The sequence below is a fragment of the Cinclus cinclus genome, chromosome 2 (genome assembly GCF_963662255.1).
Source record: "Cinclus cinclus chromosome 2, bCinCin1.1, whole genome shotgun sequence".
Lineage (NCBI taxonomy): Eukaryota > Metazoa > Chordata > Aves > Passeriformes > Cinclidae > Cinclus > Cinclus cinclus.
Window position 1 is genome coordinate 75,978,654 of NC_085047.1, and position 25,692 is coordinate 76,004,345.

General features: G+C 35.0%; 1 protein-coding gene across 1 annotated transcript in view; it reads left to right on the plus strand.

Annotated features, from left to right (window-relative positions):
* GPC5 (glypican 5) overlaps positions 1–12,037 on the plus strand; it is a 575,796-nt gene extending 563,759 nt beyond the window's left edge. The window contains exon 8 of the mRNA XM_062487799.1: positions 11,637–12,037. Within this exon, the coding sequence (XP_062343783.1) occupies positions 11,637–11,794 (158 nt within the window). The 3' untranslated portion in view covers positions 11,795–12,037. The remainder of the gene's footprint in view (positions 1–11,636) is intronic.
* The last annotated feature ends 13,655 nt before the right edge of the window (positions 12,038–25,692 follow it).

Genomic DNA, 25,692 nt, shown 5'->3' on the forward strand with positions numbered 1-25,692 from the left:
TACACTTTGACATATCTTTTCACTGACAATGGTACATCTCAACTTAAGTGCAAATTTATAGTGTCTTTAACTTACAGTCCACATAGAATTCCTTTAAATAGAGGTCACCTTTCTCTCTTCTCTTTGCTTTTCAGGCCTCATCCATTATTTACTCAATTCTTTCTCTCTTGGATCAATATCTTCAGGCTAAAAACTTAAACTGTGAAAGTTCAGCTGTTTCTCATCCATCTGTGCTCCTGTTCTCTTTGAAGAGCTGTGTTGTGACTAAAGTCCTGTTTTGAAAATATATCTAAATTATCAAATGAACCAGATAAAGCAGTTCTGTTTCTTTGTTTATATTTAGGTCAATTAAGTGAGGTAACATACATGGGCACTCAGTTAGAAAAAGGATCAAGCAATACATTTAAGAAGAAACTCTTGAAGTCATATAGGTTTTCTTTTTATTTTGGCTTCCCAAATGCCCACACTACCAATCTGGAAAACAAATAAATAATCTTTTTTCCCTCAGTATTTCTTTCCTGTTTCTGACATGTTATGTTTAGATCTGTTATTACATTACTTGCATTGCTGCTAGCCCAGAGACTGATATCTTGTTTTTGTTGGTAACTGCTTTCGTCCAGTCAGTCAACCACAGCTAATCAAGTCAATCATTGGTCAGCCTTGCCTGGCTGTGGGAGCACAGGGTGATCAGCAGTTATTTTCTGTTCAGGGATGGATGCTTAGGAGCAAAACAGAAGCAGAACTATTCATGTGTTGCTGAATTGGAGCTGTATATTTGTGTGAAACCTACATATTTATATGTATTCTGCAAGGCCAACTTTCCTACAGAGCTTAAACTGCTGCAGATATCAGGTTGGTTCTTTGAATCGCCCAGTGGTTATCTCTGAACTTAAAGAAGACGCATATTTTGATGTTTAACTATTTATATTTAGTGACTTCAGATCAAAGATCTTGTGGGATGCACTGAGACACGAGACTTCCTGTGGCATTTCATAATACTAAACACACGGAGGAATGCAGATCAATACTCATCAGTAAGCACCACGGAATTTATCACTGATATTCATTTTGCCTGAAAAAAATTGAAATGCCCTGCCAGAAAGGACTGTCTCAGAAAATGAAAATTAGAGAGGAAAAATTGCTGTGAAAAGCTGTAGTTTTTAAAACTTCATAATCTGATTAGAAAATGCATTTCTGAGAACATATTGGAAAATTTATTCTTTTCTGTTCTATGCTTTTGATATATTTTCAACATAGTAGCTGAGTTAAAACTTGTGGCACTGAAGTAAACCTAGAGAGGAAGAGTAAGCAGCAACTGAAGAGAATCTCTGTGTTGCATTTTTATTTATAAGGAGACAAGCTCTGCTTTCATTTACAGTGAAGAAATGGAGACAAGGACATCTATTTTCTTTACTGTTCCCCACTTCCTTTTCTGGTCAGCAATCCAGTCTTTGATGTGGGATTGAGTCAGATATCAACAGCACATTTTACATTTTTTTAGTCTGTTTCTGGGTGCATTACAATCTTACGATTAGCTGACAGCTTAAGTTCTTTTCCAAATTACATCGTGGTTCTTCTTCCTCTTCCCAACACATGCTAGATCCCACTGTGGGGTGGTTCTAAAAGTGAGCTCAAGACCCAGTAAAGCCCACTCATCAAGAAAAATCACAGATCGGATCACTTACCTTTGGGAGCAGGTTAACAAGGTTGGGGTCTTAAGTGTGCCAGTGCATGGCAGCAGGTGAGTTTAATATCTCCCATCTGCAGAAATGGTAAGGAAATGACTGTAAAAAGTTTTCCCTTAAATAGTTTTAAATTGTAGAAATATGTCATTAAATTTGCTTTTCAGGAAAACTTAAGAACAACTTAATGTGTCAGTATTTTGGGGATTAAGCTGATCTATAGACAATGTTTCTTTTAACAGAGAGTGGAATGACTGGAATGACTGGAATTCTAGGTAGGCTGACTGAAAAAAACTACCAAGTTACTTGAGCATCTTGACAATGGAAGTTGTTTTAGTTCAGATTTATTTTCCAGAAAATAGTGATGATTTTTTTTTCTTTTTTTTTTTTTTGCTACTTTCATTTTAGAAACAGCAATAAGACAAACAGTAGAATAATGAACTGCTGCAGTGGAATTGGGTCATAAATCAAGGGAATCTGAATGATTAAAAAAAAATAAATTGAAAAACATTTCATTGTTTAATGACCCTAACTGGTAATGTTCTTCTTCAAGCCAAGTTCATATATTAATTTCAGTAGTTTCAGTTGAAATTCATCTCTTTCTTCTATACTTCTATATGGTAGTTTTGTATAAACCAGAATTGTTGATTATAAATCTCCTACAGCAAAATGAAAAAAAAAAATATAAAAGACTAATGGGCAAACTGTTTCAAAGGACAGTAATTTATATAGGACATCTGGACATCTGAATCATCGGAAGGAAACTAGTACTAATCAGATGAAAATTCAGAGAATGAAGAATTTGCTTACTTTTACACAGACTGATTTATGGAACTTTAGCCTTATTTTAATTTTGTATTGATTACAAAGCCTTTGCATAGGTTAATGATAAAGGTGAAAACTCCTTCAATAGTGAAAAGGATTGAAAAGATGGATTTCTTCATTTAAAACAGACATTATTGGCAATGCTGATCCCAGCACCCTAGAGCCTTGAAGTTATAATGAACATGTCTTATAATGAACATGGATTTAGAAACTTATGGCCCAAGAAAGCAATAGGAATAAATCTAATGAAGGTTACTGTGGTTCTCTGTACTTCAGACATAATTATTTTTGGTTTCTGTATGGAAGATAAACCCAAGTCTTTTAGATACCTCAGACTTGTTATTTTAGCAATATAGTTTTAACGTCTATGTTATTTATGCTAAAACTGACCTACACATTTAAAAATACATATTGGCTATTTCCACAAATGGTATTATCACGTTCTGATTCTTAAGAATGTGAAAGAAATGGAAATGTTTTGGTTTGTGACACCATTTGTTTGTGTTACATTAACTCATAAAAGCTTTGTTTTCTCAATGGAAATACTGAGTTCATTAATGTATAATGTGAAACAAATGCCACTGTCAACTTTGAAAGAAAACTTTCCAATATCGGACTCGAGACTTAATGTCTGCTTCTCTTTTAGTTAAAATGACTTGCCAGACTTACAGTAAGATCATTGGTTACACTCTATTTCTTGTGTATACAGATTTCATAAAATATGCACTGTTAAACATGATATGTTGGATTCATTTCCTAATATATAACCATGCAGAATTTTCTCAGCTAATTCCATTAGGCAGTTTTCTTAATTGGTTTCTAACAATAACAGTAATACTATACCTTTGTTTGCATGTGAGATCACTTGCACCTTGATATTCCCTGTACAGTTAAAATTGCTATTTGTGTTGGTTTGTGTATTACAATAATTATTAGGATATACAAAGTAAAAAAAATAAAAATAAAAAGGAGGAACTTAGATCAAATTATTTCCTCCAAATAAGTGTCTGTTACATATTACAGAAAATTTCTCCAGTATTTATGCAGTTGCCTTGGCTTCTAAGTGAGCATGATCTCTCTGTTCCACATCACCTTGTGGCATACAGCTCAGGTTCAGCTTTTTGGTACTCAGAGTTGTCCTTGGGATCAGATACAGGTTACATGGGCTACTTAGGAACAGTAATGAAATCTCAGCGACTGCATTTCACTGAAGGAAATGACTGGCCAATTACAGAGGTGAGACTTATGAAGACATTGTGAATTTGGTGCTAGGTTTTATACCACATAATAGAACCTTCCTATGATAGTAAGCAACACTCCAAATTTAAGTGATTTCACTGACTATGTGTACATTGTCAAGTAACTTATCTTGTGAGTTGTCTCCTGGTTTCAGCTCTTCTTACCCACATTTCATGGACCTATTTTTCACTCCATGGCTGAGCATTAAGGAACATGATCTCTGACCCTCCAAAATAAACTTTAGGTTCTGTGGATAATTCATTCCAAGGACTGCTTCCAAAAGGCAACACAAACCAGAAGGCTGAAGGCTTGGGTTTCTTTGCCCTGCAGAGTCCTCAACAGCAGGCTTTTTATCTTAAAGCCGTTTTCCTTGCCTGGATCTCATATCCCAGAGCTTGCAATGCGTTCCTTCAGTTTCATGTTATAAAAACACCACCTGATGGGCTGCAGCAGAGCCTTCATATTTATTTCCGACATTTTGAACTAAAAACAAACAAACAAAATGATAACTGAATCTCTGAGCCTGGGAGATCACTGTGTGTGGCATAAAAGACATGCAAGGCATTGTACCATGTTGAAGAGGTTTGTTTAGCAGTTTCTTCTAGGTATTGCTGTCCCTAAGCACAGCAGGCATGAGCTACTCAACACTACTTTGCCTGAAGGAGCTCCTTCTGGGAGACATTTTTAACTATGTAAATGTAGCTGCAATGACGCTCTCTGTCCTTTAACAGGAAACACTTTCATGAAGTACTGGCTTCTCATAAATGTTTGCACACATCAGATATTGCAGTACGCAGCCCTCGATCCTGATCTTCAACACCAAATACTGAAACCAAAATTGATTAAAGGCAAGGGTTTAGGTATAAAAGTGAAAATATACTACCACATGTGGAAAAATATGAGCTGGATTAATATTTCTCTTTTTTATTATTTATTTTCCTACCTAGAATTTCTAAAATCCATGTAATCCATTTGCCACAGCTACATGTGTCAACATTTAGTTTTAGTTTTCCATCAAGATTATAAAGCATGATGGTAGGGGATATATTGGAAAACACTCACTGGTCATTCAGTGCTGAACCTGTTATGTAACTAAGCGTAGTTCAAACTCAGACCAAATATCTGCCTCTGAGTATTCCACCTCCTGCTTCTGCATTTCCTAATTTCTCTGCATTCACTGTAACACAAGCTGCTGTAACTTTTATTCAGTTGTCTAAACAGAAGGGTCAAAAGTCACTGGAGACTCTCTAAGATGTCAAAGACATCCTTAAAGGGTTTTATAAGAATCAGGCTGCTTTTGGATAAGCAGCTGTATGCCAAATGTGATACTTCTCTTCCCTACACCTAAAATGCCTGTAGGCAGCTATGCTTAACCAAATGAGCCCAAGGTGTAAATGTAGACTCTACAGATACCAAGAACTAACTGGAATTATTCGCCTTTTATGTACCACCTCCTATTATCTTCTTAAGCTCATCACTTCAGCATCAACATAATGCTATTTTGTACTGCATTTGGGGTGGTGCTCACACTTGCTTAACATTTCTCACACAAACTGAATTGTGTAAACAACACAGCAAAAGGATGAAATTTTGCTCTGCCAAAGCATGAACTTACGTGTGATTTTTAAAAAAGTGTATTGAATTGGTTTTAGTGGATGTATTTTAAGACCTTCATATTTAAAAGTGATGTCATACAACTGATAAAGTGTAAGCATATTTTTAGCTTGTTAGGTTGTCTTTTAATTTTGGTTTCTTATTATTTTTAATTTGGTTCCTTCTTGTATGGGGTAAAGGGGCTGTAGGACACTTTGTGAGAAACATTCACTCTTCTTTATGAAGATAATCAATGGGAAATTGGTCTAAGAAAAGCTTTAATCATTGGATGCCTTAAGTTAAAGGTCCCAATGGGTTGATTATTTTAATTTTTCACTGTATTTATTTTCCTCCCATCTCAAAACATCAGGCAGCCATTGCAGGAAGACACAAATAGTGAAGCAGAGATATTACTCTTTTGTCAAAATCTATTAATTTTGGTTTCAAACCTTTGACGCAATGAAACTGCACCCAAATTAAGACTTTAGACCTAACAGAAAGACACAAGTTGGTAGGAATAAACACCATCTTACATCATGCAATTTCATTATCAGTGAAGGCTGTTTTCTGTGTAATTAATTGGTTTCATTGATAGGGCATTGATAGGGCAACACTTACATATATGTTCATATAACAGTAGGTTGCATAATGAAAAATTCTCATTTGTTCTAAATTAATGAAGTTGCATCCTCTTCCTTATGTCATGAGTCTTGTACCAAATGGAGCTTCACTGAAAGAAAAATTTGAAATATTAAGAAATTCACCCGAGTAACCTGTTTTATAATTCATATCTGGCAAACATATATGTAATGCTATATAATTTATTTTTATTTCATATTAAAACATAAAGATCCCCGAAATGACATTGGAAAATGCTTGGAAACTATGACATTTCTTTAGCCTCTGTGGATCAGCTGTTGATTTCTCCTTCATCAAATTAAAACTATACAAAAAAAGATAAATTCCTCAGCAGAAACATCCCACAGGTTTCTCACTATGTAGTCAAAGAATGGCAAAGCAATGTAGGTTTGTTCTTTCTGTAACATGTGTCAATGAAATCCAGTGAGGTTTTTTGATTGTTTGTTTGTAACTAGTGATGAATTGTGAAATATTTAACACTTATAGAATCACAGAATTGTTGAGGTTGCGAGCAGTCTCCACTGTCATCAATTCCAATGATACTGCTCTTTTCCATTTCACCTAAACTGTGTAACTGAAACTGAAACATTTGCATTAAATCATAAAAACATATTTCCTGAAGAGGGCGAATACATATGCTGCTATATATGTGTATATATATATAAAGGGCATATAGCATATGTTTTCCTTTTAGGGACATCCTCTAGGTTTTCCAAGTATGGATGCAGTCATAAAAACATGAAAACAACCTCCAGAAATTAGTCCTTTTCCAGGTACTGTTTGTGAGAGAGTTTTCATACATTTTTTCCTCCCTTCATTAAGACTTCATGGCAAATATCATATGAACTTCACATGGAAGAGTCTTTGAATAATAGTAGAGGTAGTCCACTGTTTCTACTTTTCTTTCTAAGCACTGGATACTCATAAGTATTTAGTGACATGTTTAAGAGTAAGGGCTTAAATACACTATCTAGAGAATGACCTGACTAATACTCAGTGGTTTGTTCTCTCATATAGCTACTGTTATGTAGAGGAATATATATAAATATTTTTTAAAGTAGCAAATGGAAGTTTTCATAGGAACCAATATCTATAAACTGAAGCATTTCTGAGGTCTTTAAGCACAGGTCTGTGATTTAGTTAGCATGGCTATGTTTTGAAACATTTTCATGGTATTGAGTAGTTAGGAATAAAACCTGGTGAAAAAACTCCAGTGAAATAAACGGGTGAGATACACATTAGGAGCTTTAAAAATCCCAGATGGCAGAATATCGGCCAATCAAATAAAAAATTTTGGGAACTGATATATCATTTTAATTTATGAAATGAAAATGCAAGGTAATGCAAAGTAGATACTTATTTACTTATTTACATTATTTCTTTTTTTGTTGTTGTTGTTGTTAAAATAAATTAACGCTTCTTCATGATCCTTCTCATAAACTTAGGAACAGAACTTCATCTTGTTCTAGGTGTTTCACTCCACAGTTTGTACTTTAAAAGATCCTGAAATTTCTATTACATATTTTTATATAATAATTTTTTTCCTAAGAATTTTGCCTACAACTTCACAGTGCTGTCTTTTAAAAGAAATATTCCATTTTTTTCCCATCTAAAACACTGTCTCATCCTTTGAAAATAAATTTTTTCCTCATATTTGAAGCTCATAGGAAAATCTGATTCCATAAAGGCTGTATTTTGAATCTTCCAGAACTCTGTAAGAATGCGGCACAAAAAGCAATCCAGTTCTTCCTCTTTAAATCTCGCCTGGGTTTGTGTCCAAGGTGACGTGGACAGAAGCTCATTTGGCACCTCCAGTTTTCTTTGAAAACCTGTGTTAGTTCTATGTTGCTCAGCAGACAGAAGATAATAGAGGAAGTCAGTTGAGGTTACATTGCTCTCACATGAACATTTTCTGGTTTGGTTTCAAAGTAGGACATCGTCAGAGGATGTTCCATCTAAAAACTTTAAAATACTTAAAGTTCCAGCATGGGCATTGGTAGGCAAACATCTATTGCTCCAAAGTCATAGCCCTTTTTTTGCAATATTTTGGCAACCTCAGTAGAAAACTTCTGTTTCAAATGAATACCTCTCATGACTATAGGATTGAGTTTTCAAATCAAGGCTAAGGATTCTGGCTGAATATTGGATGGAAATTGTTTTGTTGCTGTAGGTATTCTGGAGAACACAACAGGTCATCTCTCAAAGCTGCCTGTACCATTACCTGTCACACGTTTAAATATGTTTACAAAATGTTAAAAAGCTTTAGAAATATGCTACAGCTGTTAAACTATAATGAGATTCTGTAATATTAATCATAATGTTTGCAGAAATTCTTTTGCTGATTTTTTTTTTTCCTAAACCAGAGCAGGACAATACTGTAAATTGCAGCTATTTACACAGTTTCAGAGCTGATGCTGGGGACACGTCTGTGATACTTGTCAGCTTTGCTTTATGTAGATTTATGCAAACATGGTATTTGGATTTTAATTCCCAAGCTATTTATCTTCTATTCTGCTGAAAATATAAATTTCATCAGAAAAAAAATTCATCTGAATCTCAGATGAGACTTTTGAATTTTACCCTTTTCCCAGCCAAAATAGTTCTAGTATGGTTTTATTACTAAACTAGACATTTATCAGAGATAATTTGAAATATTTGGGAAACTTAAATGCGTTTTCTGTAACATAATTCCAGCTTCAGACATGTGAGGAGACTAAAACCAAACAAGGTTGTTCTATTTCTAGTCTGTTCCGCTAAAAATAATTAGATATCTCTCATTGCAAGTATGCTGTGAACTATGAAAGTTAAATTCATTTACAGGAAAGGATCACTTCTGTTAAAGATTATCATATATGAAAGGTGGCATATATGTTTAAATCCTGAATCATAATGGACAATAGAACTTACTAATTTAAGTAAAAAGGATAGCCTAGATGCCAGAATTAAATCTGTAATTATACTTATTAAAACTACTGTTAAAACCCCAGCAACATAACACAGTTCTGCTCAAATAGGCTGTTTGAAAGGAGTGATTTTCTTTTCAGTGATTTTTTTCACCAGAATATATCTATACATATTTTTGGACTTCTTACTTCAATGAAGTCAAAGTGTGGCATAGACTTATGTGGCTGAATAGGTGACAGGTTTGCAGTATGATTACATTACAATTCTAACAGTGTAATAATTTAAGATCAGAGATTATACATAATGATTTATGGCATTTCAGTTGATCAAAGGAAAATATATAGGTAGGTTTGAATTTTTTTTTGTAACACTGCTTTCATGGGAACTTCCAAAGTCTGCAGTTTTCATTTGAGGCTGGAAAGAGAAGAAAAAAAAATCCCATCAAAAGAAATCCCTATTTTTCATAATACTGTAAATTAAATTTTCACTAGAAATTACACCTGAATATCCAGTCATTGATTGCTATCTAGTCACATTGCCTTCAGATTCAAAACATGTGAAATGGAAGCTGGTTATTTCTTCAACTGCAAGATTTAAGAATATTTTTCATTTTTATATTAATTAGCTTTTATAATGTATGTCCTGCATAAGGCCAATCTTCCACTAGTCTGATAGCATATCTGTAAATATACAGGAAAAATCGACTTTGTTACAACTATAGCACTTGCTGAATTGCTTTGTTGTGTAGGCAAGAGTTGAATTTTTCACTGTCTACTGAAATTAGTCTTTTTAAATGTGAGAAGACCTTACTAAAACGCTGGAGAAATTATGAAAATAATTTTGTTTTGCTTTTGCTCTATTTTAAAAATCTTCCCTGCAAAAAAAAAAAACCAAAAAAAAACGAAAAACAAAAACAAAACCAAAACAAAAACAAACAAAAAAAACCCTTGGTATACCTTAACAGTGATGATCCACTCAAAATACTTTCAGTGAAGCATTGGTTGACTGATGTTATTCTACACAGGTTACTGAAAGTACACGATGAGGAAAACTTTTATTCCCTCTTTCTCAACATCTGTTGTGTCACTCTTCCTTCTTGTATGTCCACTTGAATTGTACTCATGCAGCTAATTTTCACAAACTCCAGGCAAGAGAATGGGATTGATAAATCCACTTGAAATAGCAGGGTACACCGTTTAGTACAGCAGCAAAGCAGATTAATTTATTCTAGCTGTTTTTTTTCAGAAAGCATCCAGCAGGTTTTTTCAGACAGCATGTTTGACTTCAGCTGTCTTTTTTTTCAAGGGTGCAGGAAGGATATTTGAGTACATGAGCAGAAGTTCACAAAAATCACCTTTCAAGCTTCTTTTAGAGAAAAGAGTAATTTCAATGGAAGCACCAAAAAAGTTGCTATTTTTAAGAATTACTGTCCTCTGCAGCTTCTGTTAAACCAGTTTAACTATAAAGATAACACCATGATGAAAATATTTCTACTTTGTCATAGTCACTTGGAATAATAATAAAAAAAGATTCACTAGTTTATTCATCTTTCTTAATGATACAGAAAGGAAAGAAGCACCTAAACAATGAATACTGATGCAGAAACTCAGACTGTAAAATCAATATATCAGCTCAGTAGAGCTGAGGTTCTTTCTAATACTGTTGTTCCAGCAGTAGAGTTTACCTTCTGAATTATATATGTATTGACCTAATTACATAAATATTGACTTTGCTTTATATGAAGCTTTTTTCAGGCTCGTTGTAATTACAATGTCAATATTTGTTGTGTGTAATAACACTGAATTTAGACTTGTTAATTTTGATTGATAGTGGCATGCCACAAGTTATTATATGGGATAAGACAGTCTACAAACATGCATAGCAGATACAAGCAGCTGACAATGGTACCAAATTTCAGTGTGTGTGTCCAAGACCTTCTGTTTCCAATGTTTAACCAGACAGAGGAAATATAATGGGTGATTACATCCTTGTCTCATAAGAGTGGACAAATATCTGTCCAGGTAAAAAAAAAAGAAATAAAATAAAATAAAATAAAATAAAATAAAATAAAATAAAATAAAATAAAATAAAATAAAATAAAATAAAATAAAATAAATAAAATAAAATAAAATAAAATAAATAAAATAAAATAAAATAAAATAAAATAAAATAAAATAAAATAAACCTACAAATATTCAGCTGGGAACTCGGTAAAAGTGTTCCTGTTTAAAGTTAGCTTTCGAATTTTTCCTTACAATGTTGTAAGACCTGTCTAAATTGTGCCAAAATTGAGGTTTTATATAGCAACAACTGTATTTTTTCTGCATACCTTCCATGAGTTATACATTATTTTGCAATAATATTGGGACCCAGACACAAGAAATTTCCCATTAAATTCTCTGTTTTTTTCTTAAAATCTAAGAAAGATGTTAGCAGTGGACTTTTAGGTACTACTGGGACTTGCAAAACTGTTCACTTCAGCCTGCAAATGTTTGTTGAGATATATTTCTGCAAGAACAACTTTGTTCAGAGCTGGCAGACCTCAGAAGTGCTTTCAATGATGAATAGCCATATAGTATAGTGCATATTTCTAGATGCAATTATAAAGCATTTGAATTTGGCAGTAACGTGAGAATTAGAAAACAAACTGTGACAGTCTGTGTGCTGAGGATATTTAAATTTTTTCTAGCTTTTATATGTTGCCAGTAGTGACAGGGCATGCATCATACAGTATTTTCTTATTTCTCTCAGCAGGGATGCCAGACAAGACGAACCTCAGTGACGTAAAACAAATCCATCAAACCAACAATGGCAGCACTTTAGACACAACTGAAGCAGGATGTACAGCAATGGCCGATTATATGACATTTATGCTGATTAGTTTGGTAATACTGTTTCTCAGTCTTTGGTAACTGCTTATCTCTGGCTTGATATATGTATCTCATTGTCATCTCTTTATCCCCCACTCACAAGCCTGGAATAAGAGATCTGGTGAATATAGCAATATTTATGGTATCCTGTAAAGATCAGCCAGTGATCTGAGCCCTGAGTGTTAACAAAGATTTTTGTGTAATATTTTGCCTGTTTTTTTTAAACACTTATATAGTCATAAAAGGTCATGTTTTTTTTTTTTAATATTTTATGTTGAAAATAAGTTGTCTATGATAATCTTTCTCTTAAAAGCAATTTGTAAAAAAAGAAAATATTACCAAGTTTGAAACGGTCCCTGGAGATCATCTAGAGCAACCCTGTGCTCAGAGCAGACTCACTTCTCGCAAGTTTCCTAAGACCAAGTTCAGCTGGCGCTGGAATGTCTCCAAGGAGGGAGACTTTTCTGACTCCTTGGGCAAGCTGTTCTACTGTTTCAACACTCCTAGCAGACAGTTTTTAGCTATTTTATTTTGGTTTGTGCCTCTTAGTCATGGTGCCCACTGAGTCCTGTCACAGCACCATGGACAAGAATTTGGCTCCATCTTCTTTGCTCCCTTTATCAGGTGTTTTACATTTTCAAAAGATCCCACTCTGCATCTTCTCCAGGCCAAACAGACCCAGCTCTCTCAGCCACTCTTTGTATAAGATTTGTTCTCATACCTTAAAAATCTTCATGTCCCTTTGCAGGAATCTGTTCATTATGTCCATGTCTCTCTTGTCATTGTCCTTGGGAGCCCAGACCTGAACACGACATTGTAGATGTGTCTCACTAGTGGAGAACAGAGAGAAAGGATCACCTTCTTTGGCCTGCTGATATCTTTCCTGATTCAGTCCAGAAGGAAGTTGGCTGTCTTTGCAGCAAGGGCGCAGTGTGGGCTCTTCTTCAGCTTGGTGTCCATTAGAACCACAGGGTCCTTCTCTGCGAAGCTGCTTTTCACCCAGCAGGCACCAAACTGCACAGATGTATGGGGTTATTCCTACCCAGGAAGATGATTTGGCATTTCCCTTTCTTGAACTTTCTGAGATTCCTATCAAGCCAATTCTTCAGTCTGTCAGGGTCCCTCTGAAATCAGAATTATTCTTTTATAGTTCAGAAAAGCCTGTATGTTAGATACTACAAATGTATATGATAGCTGCATTTCATCTAGGGATAACAGCGCAGTTAAGATTCCATGTTGGATTAAGATATCTTAACATATATGTCAACATACAGATATTTACATATGTGCTCTTTAAGCTGTAAGTGAAGTCATTGGATTCAATTACTGAAATACCAACAATGAGTGCCAGTTGTGATGCTCAAAAAAACCCCACCTGGCATCCACTACTGTTCTGAATGGCCTCAGGTCTTTCTCTAGGCAAGTGACCACAGCCCTTTGTCAGCACAGTCAGTGAAGCCCAGAATATTTTTCAGCTCGTGTAAAGACAGACACCCAAAAATGCAACTTAGTTGCCTCAAAAAAAATGGCTGGTGCCACCTAAGATTTCTTGAAGTATCTAAGACATCCTCGGGGGACTGACATATATGATGCAGGACTTATGGGATGTTCCAGAGGCTTCCTTAAATGGGAGCCATGGGGAGTGGTAGCTGGAAGCTAAGTGAGACATCCTCAAGTCAGACAGATCTAGACATTCACATGTGGACCCATGTATCATACACCAAACCTCCATCAATATTATTGGTAGCTTATATACCTGGTTGGAGTGGTGACACATGAATGCAAACCTGAATCACAGCAATCCCAGCTCAAGTTGCTTCATAAAATGAGGCAAGCAAAAGTGTCCCACAGTACTAATGGTACATTACGTATTACTATTATAAAATTTGATTGTTCTGCCAGGACTAATTCCTGTGTCATTTCAACCAGGAAGTATTTAAGAATATTCTCTAGTTATTTCTCCTGTGGTGTATTTTACAAGAGGAAAGAAAACCCAACATATACAGTATTGTATTTATTCATAAGGTAACTAGAACTCTTTCTAGACAAAAAAAAAAAAAAAAAGTTAATCTTATATGAGACTCATATAAAGAAACTATAAAGAAACATACAGATATTTTTATTCTCATATGTATATACTAGTCATTAACACACAAAGTATAACATACAGTATAACAAATAGGTAAACAGATATAAAAGTTAGAAAAGCAAGTGAACATTCCTCTGAACAATTCCTTGCCCAGATAAACATCATTATTAGACTTGTGTGCCAATGTGTACATTTTGCTCGACCTCTTTTTTCAATTGAGGATTTTGTAAATCAATCTTTCAAATTCACTTGTCTTGTTTACTTGAAATTATGACACTGGTAATTCAGGGAAAGAAAATGTGAATTCTTTTCCTTTGTAATGTCAATTCACACTAGTAATCAGTTCAGCCTGGCAACTTTTATTTGAACAATGGCCAGTATCAGTCAGTTCAATAAAAATGGAATAAAGCTTTGAAAAGGAGACACAAATGCAGAAGAAAAATCCACAATTACTCATTACTCATAATTTTATTTATATACTGAAGCACTTTGTTTCCATTCCTAACTTCTGTGTGTTGTTCAAGACCTTACAAAGACAGGGAGTCCAAAAATAGTAGTTTATTCTATAGAATCTAGGAAACACAAGCCACATTTTCACATACTGATAGTAATTGGTCCTAAAACCTCTTCAGGTATATGTGAATTACTAATCTGTAATAATCCTTTCCTTTGGTTTTCTTGGCCTATTCCCATTATCTTCAACGCTGTACCTACATAGAATAATTTCTAACATTCCTTTTGGAGTGGAAAATTAAGTTTCTCTTCCCCAGACACCTATGAACAACCTAGTAGCAATATGAATAATAGTGACAGGCCTGGATATTTCTCACTCACTACTCTGCAATGAAACCTCATTCACCCTCCTGTTCCATCTATCTCTAGGCATCAACACACACTTCACATCATTGCTCAGACTCATACATCTGCCAGTTTACATCAGGATTTTTTCATTAAATCTACCACACTACAAAGAAATATATTAGTTCCTTAAAGAGCTATTATATAATCATTAAAACAGGTCAGAGCAAGGAAAAAGCTCTTTGACAATCTGTACCTTGCAAGGGAGGTACCATTGCATGAAACTGTGGAAGCCTGCTTCCTCCCTGGGTATAGATCATTGTCCATAACTGGTTTTACAGGAAACCTGAAGTCAATCTAGAAAGATTGAGGCACCAAAGGGTGTCTGGAAAAGTGCAAGGAACTGGTGACCGGTCTGGAGTGGCTGAGGGAGCTGGGATTGTTTAGCCTAGAGGAAAGGAGGCTCAGAGGAGACCTAGAGAAGAGGTCGTACAAAGGTGGGGTTCAGCCTCTTCTCCCAGGCAACCAGTGACAGAATGAGAGGACTCAGCCTCTGTGCCAATAAAGATTTAGATTGTATATCAGAAGTAATTTCTTCATAGAAGGGTTGTTACACATTGGACTGGACTGCCCACTGAGATGGTAGAATCACTATCCCCAGAGATATTTAAAAGACACGTAGATGTGACACTTAGGGACATGGTTTAGTGGCAGACTTGGCAGTGTTGGGTTAACAGCTGGACTCAAGGATCTTAAGGTTATTTTCCAGGCCAAGTGATTCTATAATTCTTGACTTTCCATTTCTATTTTCTGTAGATGTACCTGTGTCTTTAAATGTTCTTGTGTCTCCTGGGGAAAAGATACTGACTGGAGTACTTATTCTCATAAATAATGTCCTAGCACTTTAAATAAATATTTCAAGGTGACAACTTTTCCTGTGTGTAGCTGGTGAAAGAGAAAAATAAGCACCTGTTTCCTTGGAAAGCAAGTATCATTGTTCTTTTCATGACTAATAAAAGATGATGCATAATTAGAGCTATATAAAAGGTTATCTTTTTATTTCTCTCTTTCTATGGATAGATATGCATATAGCTTCTTTACTACTCTGTACCTGTGTATTTATATGCTAAAATAATATTCTTGTTCAGAATATAGAGTTTAGATTAACCTATTGAAGATTTCAGATTAACCTTATTATTTCCATATCATCTTCTCAGGATAATGAATTAAAATATGTAATTGAAGCTATCTCTATTTATTTTCTTTTATATTCAGTTCTTCTCTGAAATAATTGCATAAGCATTTATCTTATTTAGAAGATGGTGTGCTTTTCTATGTGCTCTGAGTCACACGTGATTATAATAGTAATTGAAAGTTTTTTCTAACTATACTATACTAAAAAGCTAGTTACTCTAGAAAAATCCATATTTTCTTCTTGAAAATCTCAACGAAATATTAATTAAGTTTTAACTTGTCTTCATGGTGATGCATGAAAAAATTTGTGGAGAGAATATTTGCATTTCAGGCAAGGAGAAATTTCTATTTATTTTAGTACATTTTAATGTGAAATGCTGCAGACAGTATACCTGGTACCCCATGAGGCTCTTTTCCAGTTCACATTGAGGAGGAAGCTCATGCTGAGCTTCTGTGTCTGGGAGGACTCAGTCGATGCATCTCATCACCTCTCCCAGCGCAGAGGGCTGTGCTAAGGTCACCTGCTGCGCATACCTAATTTAGGTGTCACAACCAAGTCTCTCCAGGTTTGTCAAGCAGTCCAAATCAATTGTTAGTCTCTTCAATGTAAGTCACATGGAGGTCTTTCTCTGTGGCAGTTGCTGCTTTTCCTGCTCCTCTCAATGACTCAACACTCCTATTTGAGTTGGTACAAGAGTTTACAGGATCATACAGTGAAACTGATGGGGGTATTTCTGACTCAAAGGATCTCCTTGATCCAGTTCACCTTGCATCTTCAAAGACAATGCCACTGGTACACTGGATGGTGTGGCCATACTGCTCATGGAATTTTAGCCGCATATTTATAACATTAGGGACAAAAAACAAATAATGTAAAAATGTACTGCAAAGTTGTTTTTATAACTGTGTTGTGTGTGAGGATTCATACTTCAGTATCTAAAGCAGGATATTGCCCTTAAAAAAATCATAGTAAAGTCTGATTATATTCATGCCACACATGAAAATGTATAATAGATCTCTTTTGCTGATGGGCAAAAACATACTGCTAAAGACATATATCAGTGTGCTTTACCATGAGTCATTTCTCTTCTTTGTCCCCTGTATCTGTCTTTAGGGGATCAGTATTTTATAGAATGTGCTTTCCTGTTCACTTTTAGTTCACTTTATTTATAAGTATAGATAACACCTTTGTGGTGGCTGTTAAAAGTATATTTCATGTCTGTTTACATCTGTGCTTTTTGGAAGACAGAAGTGTTCATTAAACCCATGCTGCATTTCACGCTCTGGTCTAAAAAAAAATCACAGTTTTATCAACTGAAAAAAAAATACCTGGTCTTCAGAAAAGTAAAAAAACAACATCATTCAGAAAAATAAAGGTTGCTTTGCTTGTCACCTATATCTTTAGCAATATATAAAAAATATGTTATTTTTAGTTTCAGAACAATATCAGACTGGAAATTAGTGCACAGGCCAGCTCCTCCTTTCAGATGTTTGTGATACTACTGAATTCCACGGGTATAACTGTAAACATAGTTTGACTTTTTATTATCTATATGATAATTGAATTGATACACTTAATACAATAAGAGTGTTTTCAGAAAAGTATCACAAAATTACAGGTAATAGTGATTTGTATTTCTCTGCTCTGTCCTGGTTACATGTACACCATAACAAACAAAAAATTTAATTTAGAAAATGAAGATTTATATTATGAATCCTTAACTCTGTGATTCTTAAGAAAAAATATAGAATATGTAAATTGTTGATAAATTTCAGCATTTCAGTATTCTAAATATCATGGGGAAGAGGAAATTACATAGTTTTTATGTATTTTTTTATAATTTTATAGTCAGTCTTCCGCTCATTCAGGTTTCTTTCAGGTTGCAGAAGAGGGGTTATGTTGGATTGTCAGCATCTGGGGTCCTCTGAAGGGAGGAATATGACACTGACTCTTTATTCTTTCTTTTCAGGATGGACTTTGTCATTATGTCTGCTAGCATATTTTTATACCTTTGCTCTTCCTTCATTAATCTGTTGCTCCTGAATACAACTGAATCTAATATATATGGTGTCATTTACATATGTTAAATGCTACCTTTTGGTTCTCTTAAAACCAGTTTTTTCCTGCTCCAGAGGTGCATTTCTTCAAAGACTATGGGTCAGTTGTTCATAGTTATGGGGTCTCCAGTACCAACCCTGTTCCCTGTCCTTTGGCATCCCATGTCTGTGTTTCCTCTACACCACAATCTGTGTCTGCAGTTGTCTGCTCTTGCACTAAGCCTCTATTACTCTATGTTGCAATATTGTCTTACAGCCGTAAATATCTCATTCTACATGGAATAACTGCTTGTTACTGCTATCTATATAAAACTATTGTTGTCTCATGCAAAGATAAATGAAAGTAAACCAAATTTGCCATAGTCATCTGGCCAGTCAGGAAAAAAACCCTCTTGTCACAGCTGAAGTGAACAAAACAAAGCTGCAGGCAAGTAAAGAAACATTAAAACAGCCAGTCTGAGGAGAGCCAGTCTGGGGGACCTCAAAACTCCACACAAAGCCAGTAAAGGCCACTTTAGCCATGGCAATGCCATGTTCCAAGGCTACACACTTACACCAGGATGGTCTGAGACACCTGCCTTACTGTGGCTACATCAATTGAGTCATCAGGGTCGAAGGGTCACCTTGAAAGTGTGATTCCTCTCATCCTGAAAAAGGAATCTAAGATCATGTAGGTCACTCCTGGTAGCGATTAATTCAAGGTTACCCAATAATTGTTATGTGAATTTACAAGAGAAAAAAATTACTTTTGTCGTGGGATTCAAAACAGTTAAGTCCTCCAACCTTTTCCTTCTAGAACAAAAACTTCTAAAGTATTACCTCTGTTCATTACCTGCACAGGGAATTTGAATACCTATCCTAGCAGGACTGGTCCTCTACATGCCCTGATACTCAGGCACAATCTGGATCTACTGTATAGCCTTCTACAGTAGCACGGGCATAAAACTGTTTGAAACTTGAAACTAAATAGCCTTGAAACTAAGTAAAAATAATTATGGAAGTGTTTATTTCTTTTTAATGTGAGAAAGTCAGGGAAACACACTCTCCGTGCATTTCTGGAATACTACTGGAATTTCAAATCATATTTGAGAGTTTATAAAACCACGAATATGTTTGCTTATCTAAGCAATGATCAGTTGTTTCAAATGCAGATATGTAATAACAAAGAAAATAAGCTATTCTGTACCATAGGCAAGTAAAATTTGCTTTTGTCTAATAAGATTTTATCTTCAGTTTTATCTTGATGTAATGCAAAACCTTGAAGCCAAATTCACTGATTGACAATAAATTTACTTATTGATCAACAAAATCATAGCCAAAAGCTGAACCAAACTAAATCAAACCCAAATCCAGAATGAAAACAAAACAAAATAACAACAAAAATAACAACAACAAAAACAACAATCCTCTATCATGACATTATTCCAGAAGTTAGAAATCAGTGATGGATGTCCTGACAAATCTCCTTCCTGTCCCCTAAGTGATTTTTACATTTTAGGTGGAATTCTTCCTGCATAAAAAACTGTCACAGTCCAGAGAGAAGACGGTAAGATTTTGTAGTCTCTGTGAACAAATACACTGTCTCTGAGCTCTGATGGTGGAAGAGCGTTTTTGTTATTGCCTCTAAAAGCTACTGTTGTCCCTCTAGAATGTATCATGTCTGCTCCTGAGTTGCCACAGCTTATAGCCTAGCAATTTGCAGAAACACATTAGGGTAAAAATTGCTGTGGCAATGACGAACGCTCATATCACTGCTGAAAAGTCAGAAATCTCTAGGGTAGAAGGACCAATAGTTTGTCTGGAGCTACTGGAAGCTCTCTTTTAATGTGAATCAGAATTCTGAATGTTGAAACTCTAGCCAAACACTGCTTTCACCTAAAATTAGAAAAAATAAAATTTTGAATAAAATTTTGTGATATCTATACACTTGCCTCTATATGTAAACAAGCCTTTATTTATTTATTTATTTATTTTTTGGAAGAGAATCTTTCTGGTTTAGAAACAAAAGGAAACATACAACTGATTGAACGTTCAGGAAAGAAATATGATAAAAATATTTACTTTTGCATTTTCTTCTTAACAGCAATAGCATACTTGATAACTATTTCATTCAGAAGCCCATGTACCAATCTTCAACATAAAACATTGCTTATCACTGCATGAAAACATCTGTCTTCAAAGGCCATCATTTGACTCTGAAAAAGATCCTATGCTGTCAATATCCATTGTTCTTATTTTTCCCAGTAGAACTTAAACAACAGTGGGCAAAAGTAGTAATTAGCATGCAAAACAATGTTGCCCTAACTGTTTTTTAAATCCCTGAACAAGTATGAACTCTGTCTGTTTTCTGGCAATATAGGTGAAAGCACAGATGTATAACCACTAACAGGTATGCGCATAGTTTATCCCCACAACTGCATAAGCATTTTGTTTTCTCTCTCACAATATACCCTATTGCTCTTTTCACATGCTGATTTTATTTACTATTCTGTATAATTGACAATTGTAGCACTCTTTTCTAATCTGACTGTAGAATTGCAGAGCAGATCTGTTTCTTTGTACATTTGTTCATGGCCTACTGAAGGGGCGTCCCAATATCATTAGGCTTGGAGAGTCTACTTCAAAAATTAATGTTTAAAAAATTACTACAGTGAGGGAAAGCCAGTCATGACATTGAGTACAGGATGCTATTGCTGGTATGCAAAATTCAGCCTTTGCTTCCATAGAGATACTTTATTTAATGTCGATTGGTAATTTTCATTGACTTCAGATGAGAAACGAGAAGAATCATCTAAATTCATAGAACTGAACTTATTCATCAAATTTCCTGATGATGCAAATGGAAGAAACGTTAAAACCCCAAACCTAATCATGTTTTTCATATAGACCTGGATATGTTTAGGGAAGTGATTATGTGATTTGAATTGCCTCAGCTAGTGGGGAGCTACATGTCATGAATCAGAGGTCCTTCTCTGTCACAGCAGTTCACAGCTGCTTTCCAAATTCATGATCCTGCACCTAACTTGAAATTTCTGATTCTCCTACAGTGACTGTCAGAGGATATTTTATTTCTCAAAAATGTTTAGAAAACCCTTTATTAAGGTATAAAACCCTTGAGGATAAGTCAAGTAACATTGTGTAATTTTAAATAGTTCAGACACTATTCAATCTCAGAAGGACAGTAACATTTTTTCATCCATTGCTAAGTGGCATAATAGGTTACGTTCTCCATACAATCATCATACATATTTTTACAGGCAGTAATGCTTGGCATTTCTGTTTCCATACACTATCTTCTTTATCAGAGTGATCTTTTCATTCTACTTTCATTTATTAAGGTGATACCAAATACCTTAACAGAGAGCCTAGCCTCTATCTTATCAGAGACCCTAGAAAACAAGGACAAATTTAACTCTGTGATATGCTAACCTTTTTCAGGGAATGTTGTCACAGGAGCCAAGGAACTGATAAGGTGATTATGAGATATTTCAGTTTAACATATTTAGGCAAATAAGAAGAACCAATATTTGCTTTATTTGATAGCTTTTTTAGTGGACTACATTGATGAACACTGCAGGTTTAGGCACTCTGTGGCTAGTGCACTCTCTGATTGGCAGTTTCAGCAAAGAGGCTGAGGTATGGACAAGCAGCAGCTGAACTGTGCCAAACTCTCTCACTGATTCTTTCAGAATGGAGCTGAAGAAAAGTCTTTGACTGGGTAATGCCAGGAACCCTGCAGTGCTGCTGTGTGTGTTCAGTGTCTACATAAAAGCCATTAGATTCCTGCACTGTTGTTATGATCTGAATAGAAGACATACCTCTCCATGAATTAAGGTGCAAACAAGACCATATATCAAAGTCACCAGTACAGATTTTATTTAACAATAAATGTGAGATAGAGAGATAGAAAGAAATAGGAGGGTAGTAGGAGAGAGGGGTGAAGAGAGGGGTAGAGAGAGAGATTAAGTAAATATATCACCACCAGCAGCAGCATTCTGCTGGTCTCTGAGTCATTCTTCTGCAGGTACCATGTTTATATGGTCCAGGTTCTGGGTAGCCAGGGGTGAAGATGCCATTCCCATAACTAGAGATGGCTTGTGCATAAAAACTTTCTTCCTTTCCCAATAGCTTGCCACAGTGGGAATTTTTTATCTGGATGCCAATTAAACCTTTAATTCCATTTGGCCTGGAATTAACTCTTTCCTGCTGTGCATTATGTCTTTTTCAAGTTCCATTTTGGTGGTTTATATTATGGGGACACTGCTATCAGACATGCAATTGCATTCTTTAAATCCTCACAACTATCAGTTTGACACATTACAGAAAAAAATGGCTTGTAGAAAAGACCCATAAAGCTATCAAAAGCTAAGGCAAAATTAAACTTACATTTCATGAAGGTTAGTAATTATCATTTCTCAAACATTTCTAGATGGGTTAAACAAAATGATCTTGAGGATTTGTGATCTATGGCGCATTGTATTAAAATGGCTTTGCATCAAAGCCTGACACTGGCTTTTCACCAAATTATATCTTTGCTATGTGATATATGTGCATGAAGACTCTCTCAGATTGTGAGGTTAAAAACAAACTTAGCTCTGTCCTTTATTTCTCTGCCCTTCAGGCTTTATCTAATTTTTTTCAAAAAGTTTCAAAACAGTGAGTCTCTGAATGGAATCGAATTTGTCAAATTCAAATATCCCTTTTTATGTTGCCCTACCCTTTATGACACAGTGATTGCATTGTGAGATTTTAAATTTCCTTTACTCAACTTGAAATAGAAATTCCATAGCTCAGTGTAAGCAATAGCTAGTTTCTCGTCCTGACATCCTCAAGTAGATAAAAATTCCTGTAAGACTCCCTCTTATCATATCTAAGAGAAGAAGCTATCTTCACTCCTTGATGCCATACAGGCATCATGACCCAGGTTTAGATGATGAAAAGAGTAATTTATTAAATTACTCCAATCCATCATCCAAGAGGCCACAAAGAATACTATAGCAATTCTTTTTCCACAGATTGAAAATAATTGTACCGATAACTTGCAATGTGTTCTATGAAGTGCTACTAATTTCAAGATATAGGAAGTTACTAATTTCAAGATGTAGGATGTTCCTGAAATGTTATGTATGGGGTCTGGGATTTTAGTGAACAAATTAAGTCTTTAAATGCAATATGTAGCACTTGGTAGTTCCTCCCATGAAAAGACTGAAGTTATTTTTTGTGTATCTCTGGTGGAGATTATATTTAATCCTTAACACTCTGTGCATTTACTTGGTACTCAGGATTTGTAGCATACCTCCTGATCGGTTTTATATTTCATGTTTTAATTAAAACTTTGAAAGCATGCTAAGGTTTCTCTCTACCTCTGAATGTCAATTTACATTTATGTTAGGGCATTGTGTTAGGCAAATGTTCACTCACTGAATGAGTGAACATTGTAGAATATTTTAGAATATCCCCTTACTCCTAAATACAGCTAAAAGGTTTTTGAGAAATAAAGGTAAGTTTTAAGAGACTTTATCCTCTACTTCCCTTGAAAACAACTTAGACTAACAGGATCAGTGTGAAAAGTTTCTGGCTGCCAAACCTATGCACACTAGATCATACACACTAAATCTGTCCAGGTACCATTAAACTGCACTTCCTCCTATGCACAAAGTGCAGCCCAGCTCACGCAGCCTGTCTGTTCTAACACCAGTGTATAAAAACCTTCAAAGGCATATGACTTTTCGCTGTCATGCCTGAAAAATGAGTGAGAAGGTCCATAGTTACAAAAAGGAAATGTAATCTTAGATTATAGTGGTTGTTTCTGCCTTCTTTTTCTCAGAGAGGGAGTAATAATTTAGCTAACAGTGAAGACTTAATTTTGAGTTAATCGTTGCATTAAACAATTGAATTACTGAACAAAGACTTTGAGAAATCAATTCTAAAAGGAAAATTCATATTTCTTTTCCACCAAATATCAAAATATCAGTGATTTGGACTGGTTTATTTCTTGCTCAAAGGAAGCATACAATTCACAGAAAACTACCATAATAAAACTTGTATTTTTAAATCTTTGAATGAATACCTTGCCAAAGACCTTGCTGGGATTATAAAATAAATTGAGCTTGTTCGAGAAGATATAGGAGTCATCTCACCTAAATTCATTCTTCCATAAAAAAACATATTTGGTCCAAGCTTGTCCAAACATTCTCTAAGTCAACTGTGAAACGTTTGTAGTACACGGCATTTTAATACCACCTTATGTGACAGGAAAAATGAAGAGCCCCCTGGAGATGCACATCCTCTTCAACTCACTCTAAAAAGAACTTAGATTATTAAATTACATAAGATACTGAAGTTTTTGGATAGTAAATAACAAGATCCATCCCTACCTAAGGTATCCAGCATGAGCTACAGAAGTAGCACTGCCTTAATGACCACAAGGAATTCCAAATATAATTATAATTATTAAAATTGTTTTTAGAAAGGTGTTTATTATTATTATGCAAGGAAAATAAATTAATGATAAATATAAAGGATAAAATTTTGCTGCCTTTCCAAGGTCTAGAGACTAAATAAAAAATATCGACCTAGCTGCATCTATGAACACAATTTTTTCCAATCTGTTGATTACAGCCAGCCAACTCTGCAGCTATATCAACCCCACAGCAGTAATGACTTGAGAATAGGACTTTGGATTGGTTATATTCATGAGGCCATGATTGGAACAGGAAAAGAAAAAAAAATTCAGAAACCTGTCCTTCCAGCTTCCAACAATTAACTTTGCTACAAAACCAATTTGACAGGAGCACACATAAATTCTTTCTGCTACCAACTGTAAACTTCAAAAAAACCCAAAAACATTTCCGAGGGATATTAATAGAGGCGTCCTGGATCTAAAAAAAAAGTTGGTGCATTTCAGATCTTTGCTAATGAAATTAATGAACAAAGTCATAATGTGTAATGGCTTAAATATTGCATTAGCAGTCCATTTCCAAAGGACTGATGAGCTTATTGCATGTTTCAGACATTATTTACAACTGAAAAGTAAGGTTGACTAACAATCTGAAGATCTGAACATGTCTCATTTTGTTTTCCAAAATGTAGTATAAAAAGCACCAAATCCACCGCGACCAACAAAAACAGAAGGTTTTTTGCTCATAAGTTCTGCTTGAAGCAAGACTACAAAGTTGTGCTGCCCCAGGATATGATTCAGTATCACAAATGCTTTATACAAAGGCTAATGAGCCTGTTGCCAGTACTGAAAACACTATTTGCCAGTGGCAAAACTAACAGTAATTCTATATTACTGCTAATTTGCTGACTATTTTTCTTCATTCAATATCTCATAAATTCCAACAGTGTTGCTTCTAGGGAAATATCAATTGCTATGAAAATGGCATGTAAAAGTGTCATAACACTAAGTGCTTTTGTGACAGGATTATTAATATTTGCAATTCATATTTATCATAGAAGATGATAAGTTAAAATTTTCCAAAATATTGAGTCAGGGAAATCTGCTTGCTTGGATATAGAAATGAAGAATAAAGAAGACTACATATAAATCCCAAACTGTTGTAATATCTTGAAGTGGTTTTTAGTTTAATTCCTTGAGAGAAGGAGGAAGAGCTAATGACTTGCCCACTTTAAACACAAAAGTGTGTTTGTGCCCACTATTGCAAATATATTCTTAAAGGGTAAATAAAACATGCATTTCTGTAAGAGTTATTTTTGTAAACTACTACTACCCTCATTGAAGGATAATCCTCTTAAAAAAAGTAATATAAAAGTTAGTGGCAAGAAGTTTTTTTATACT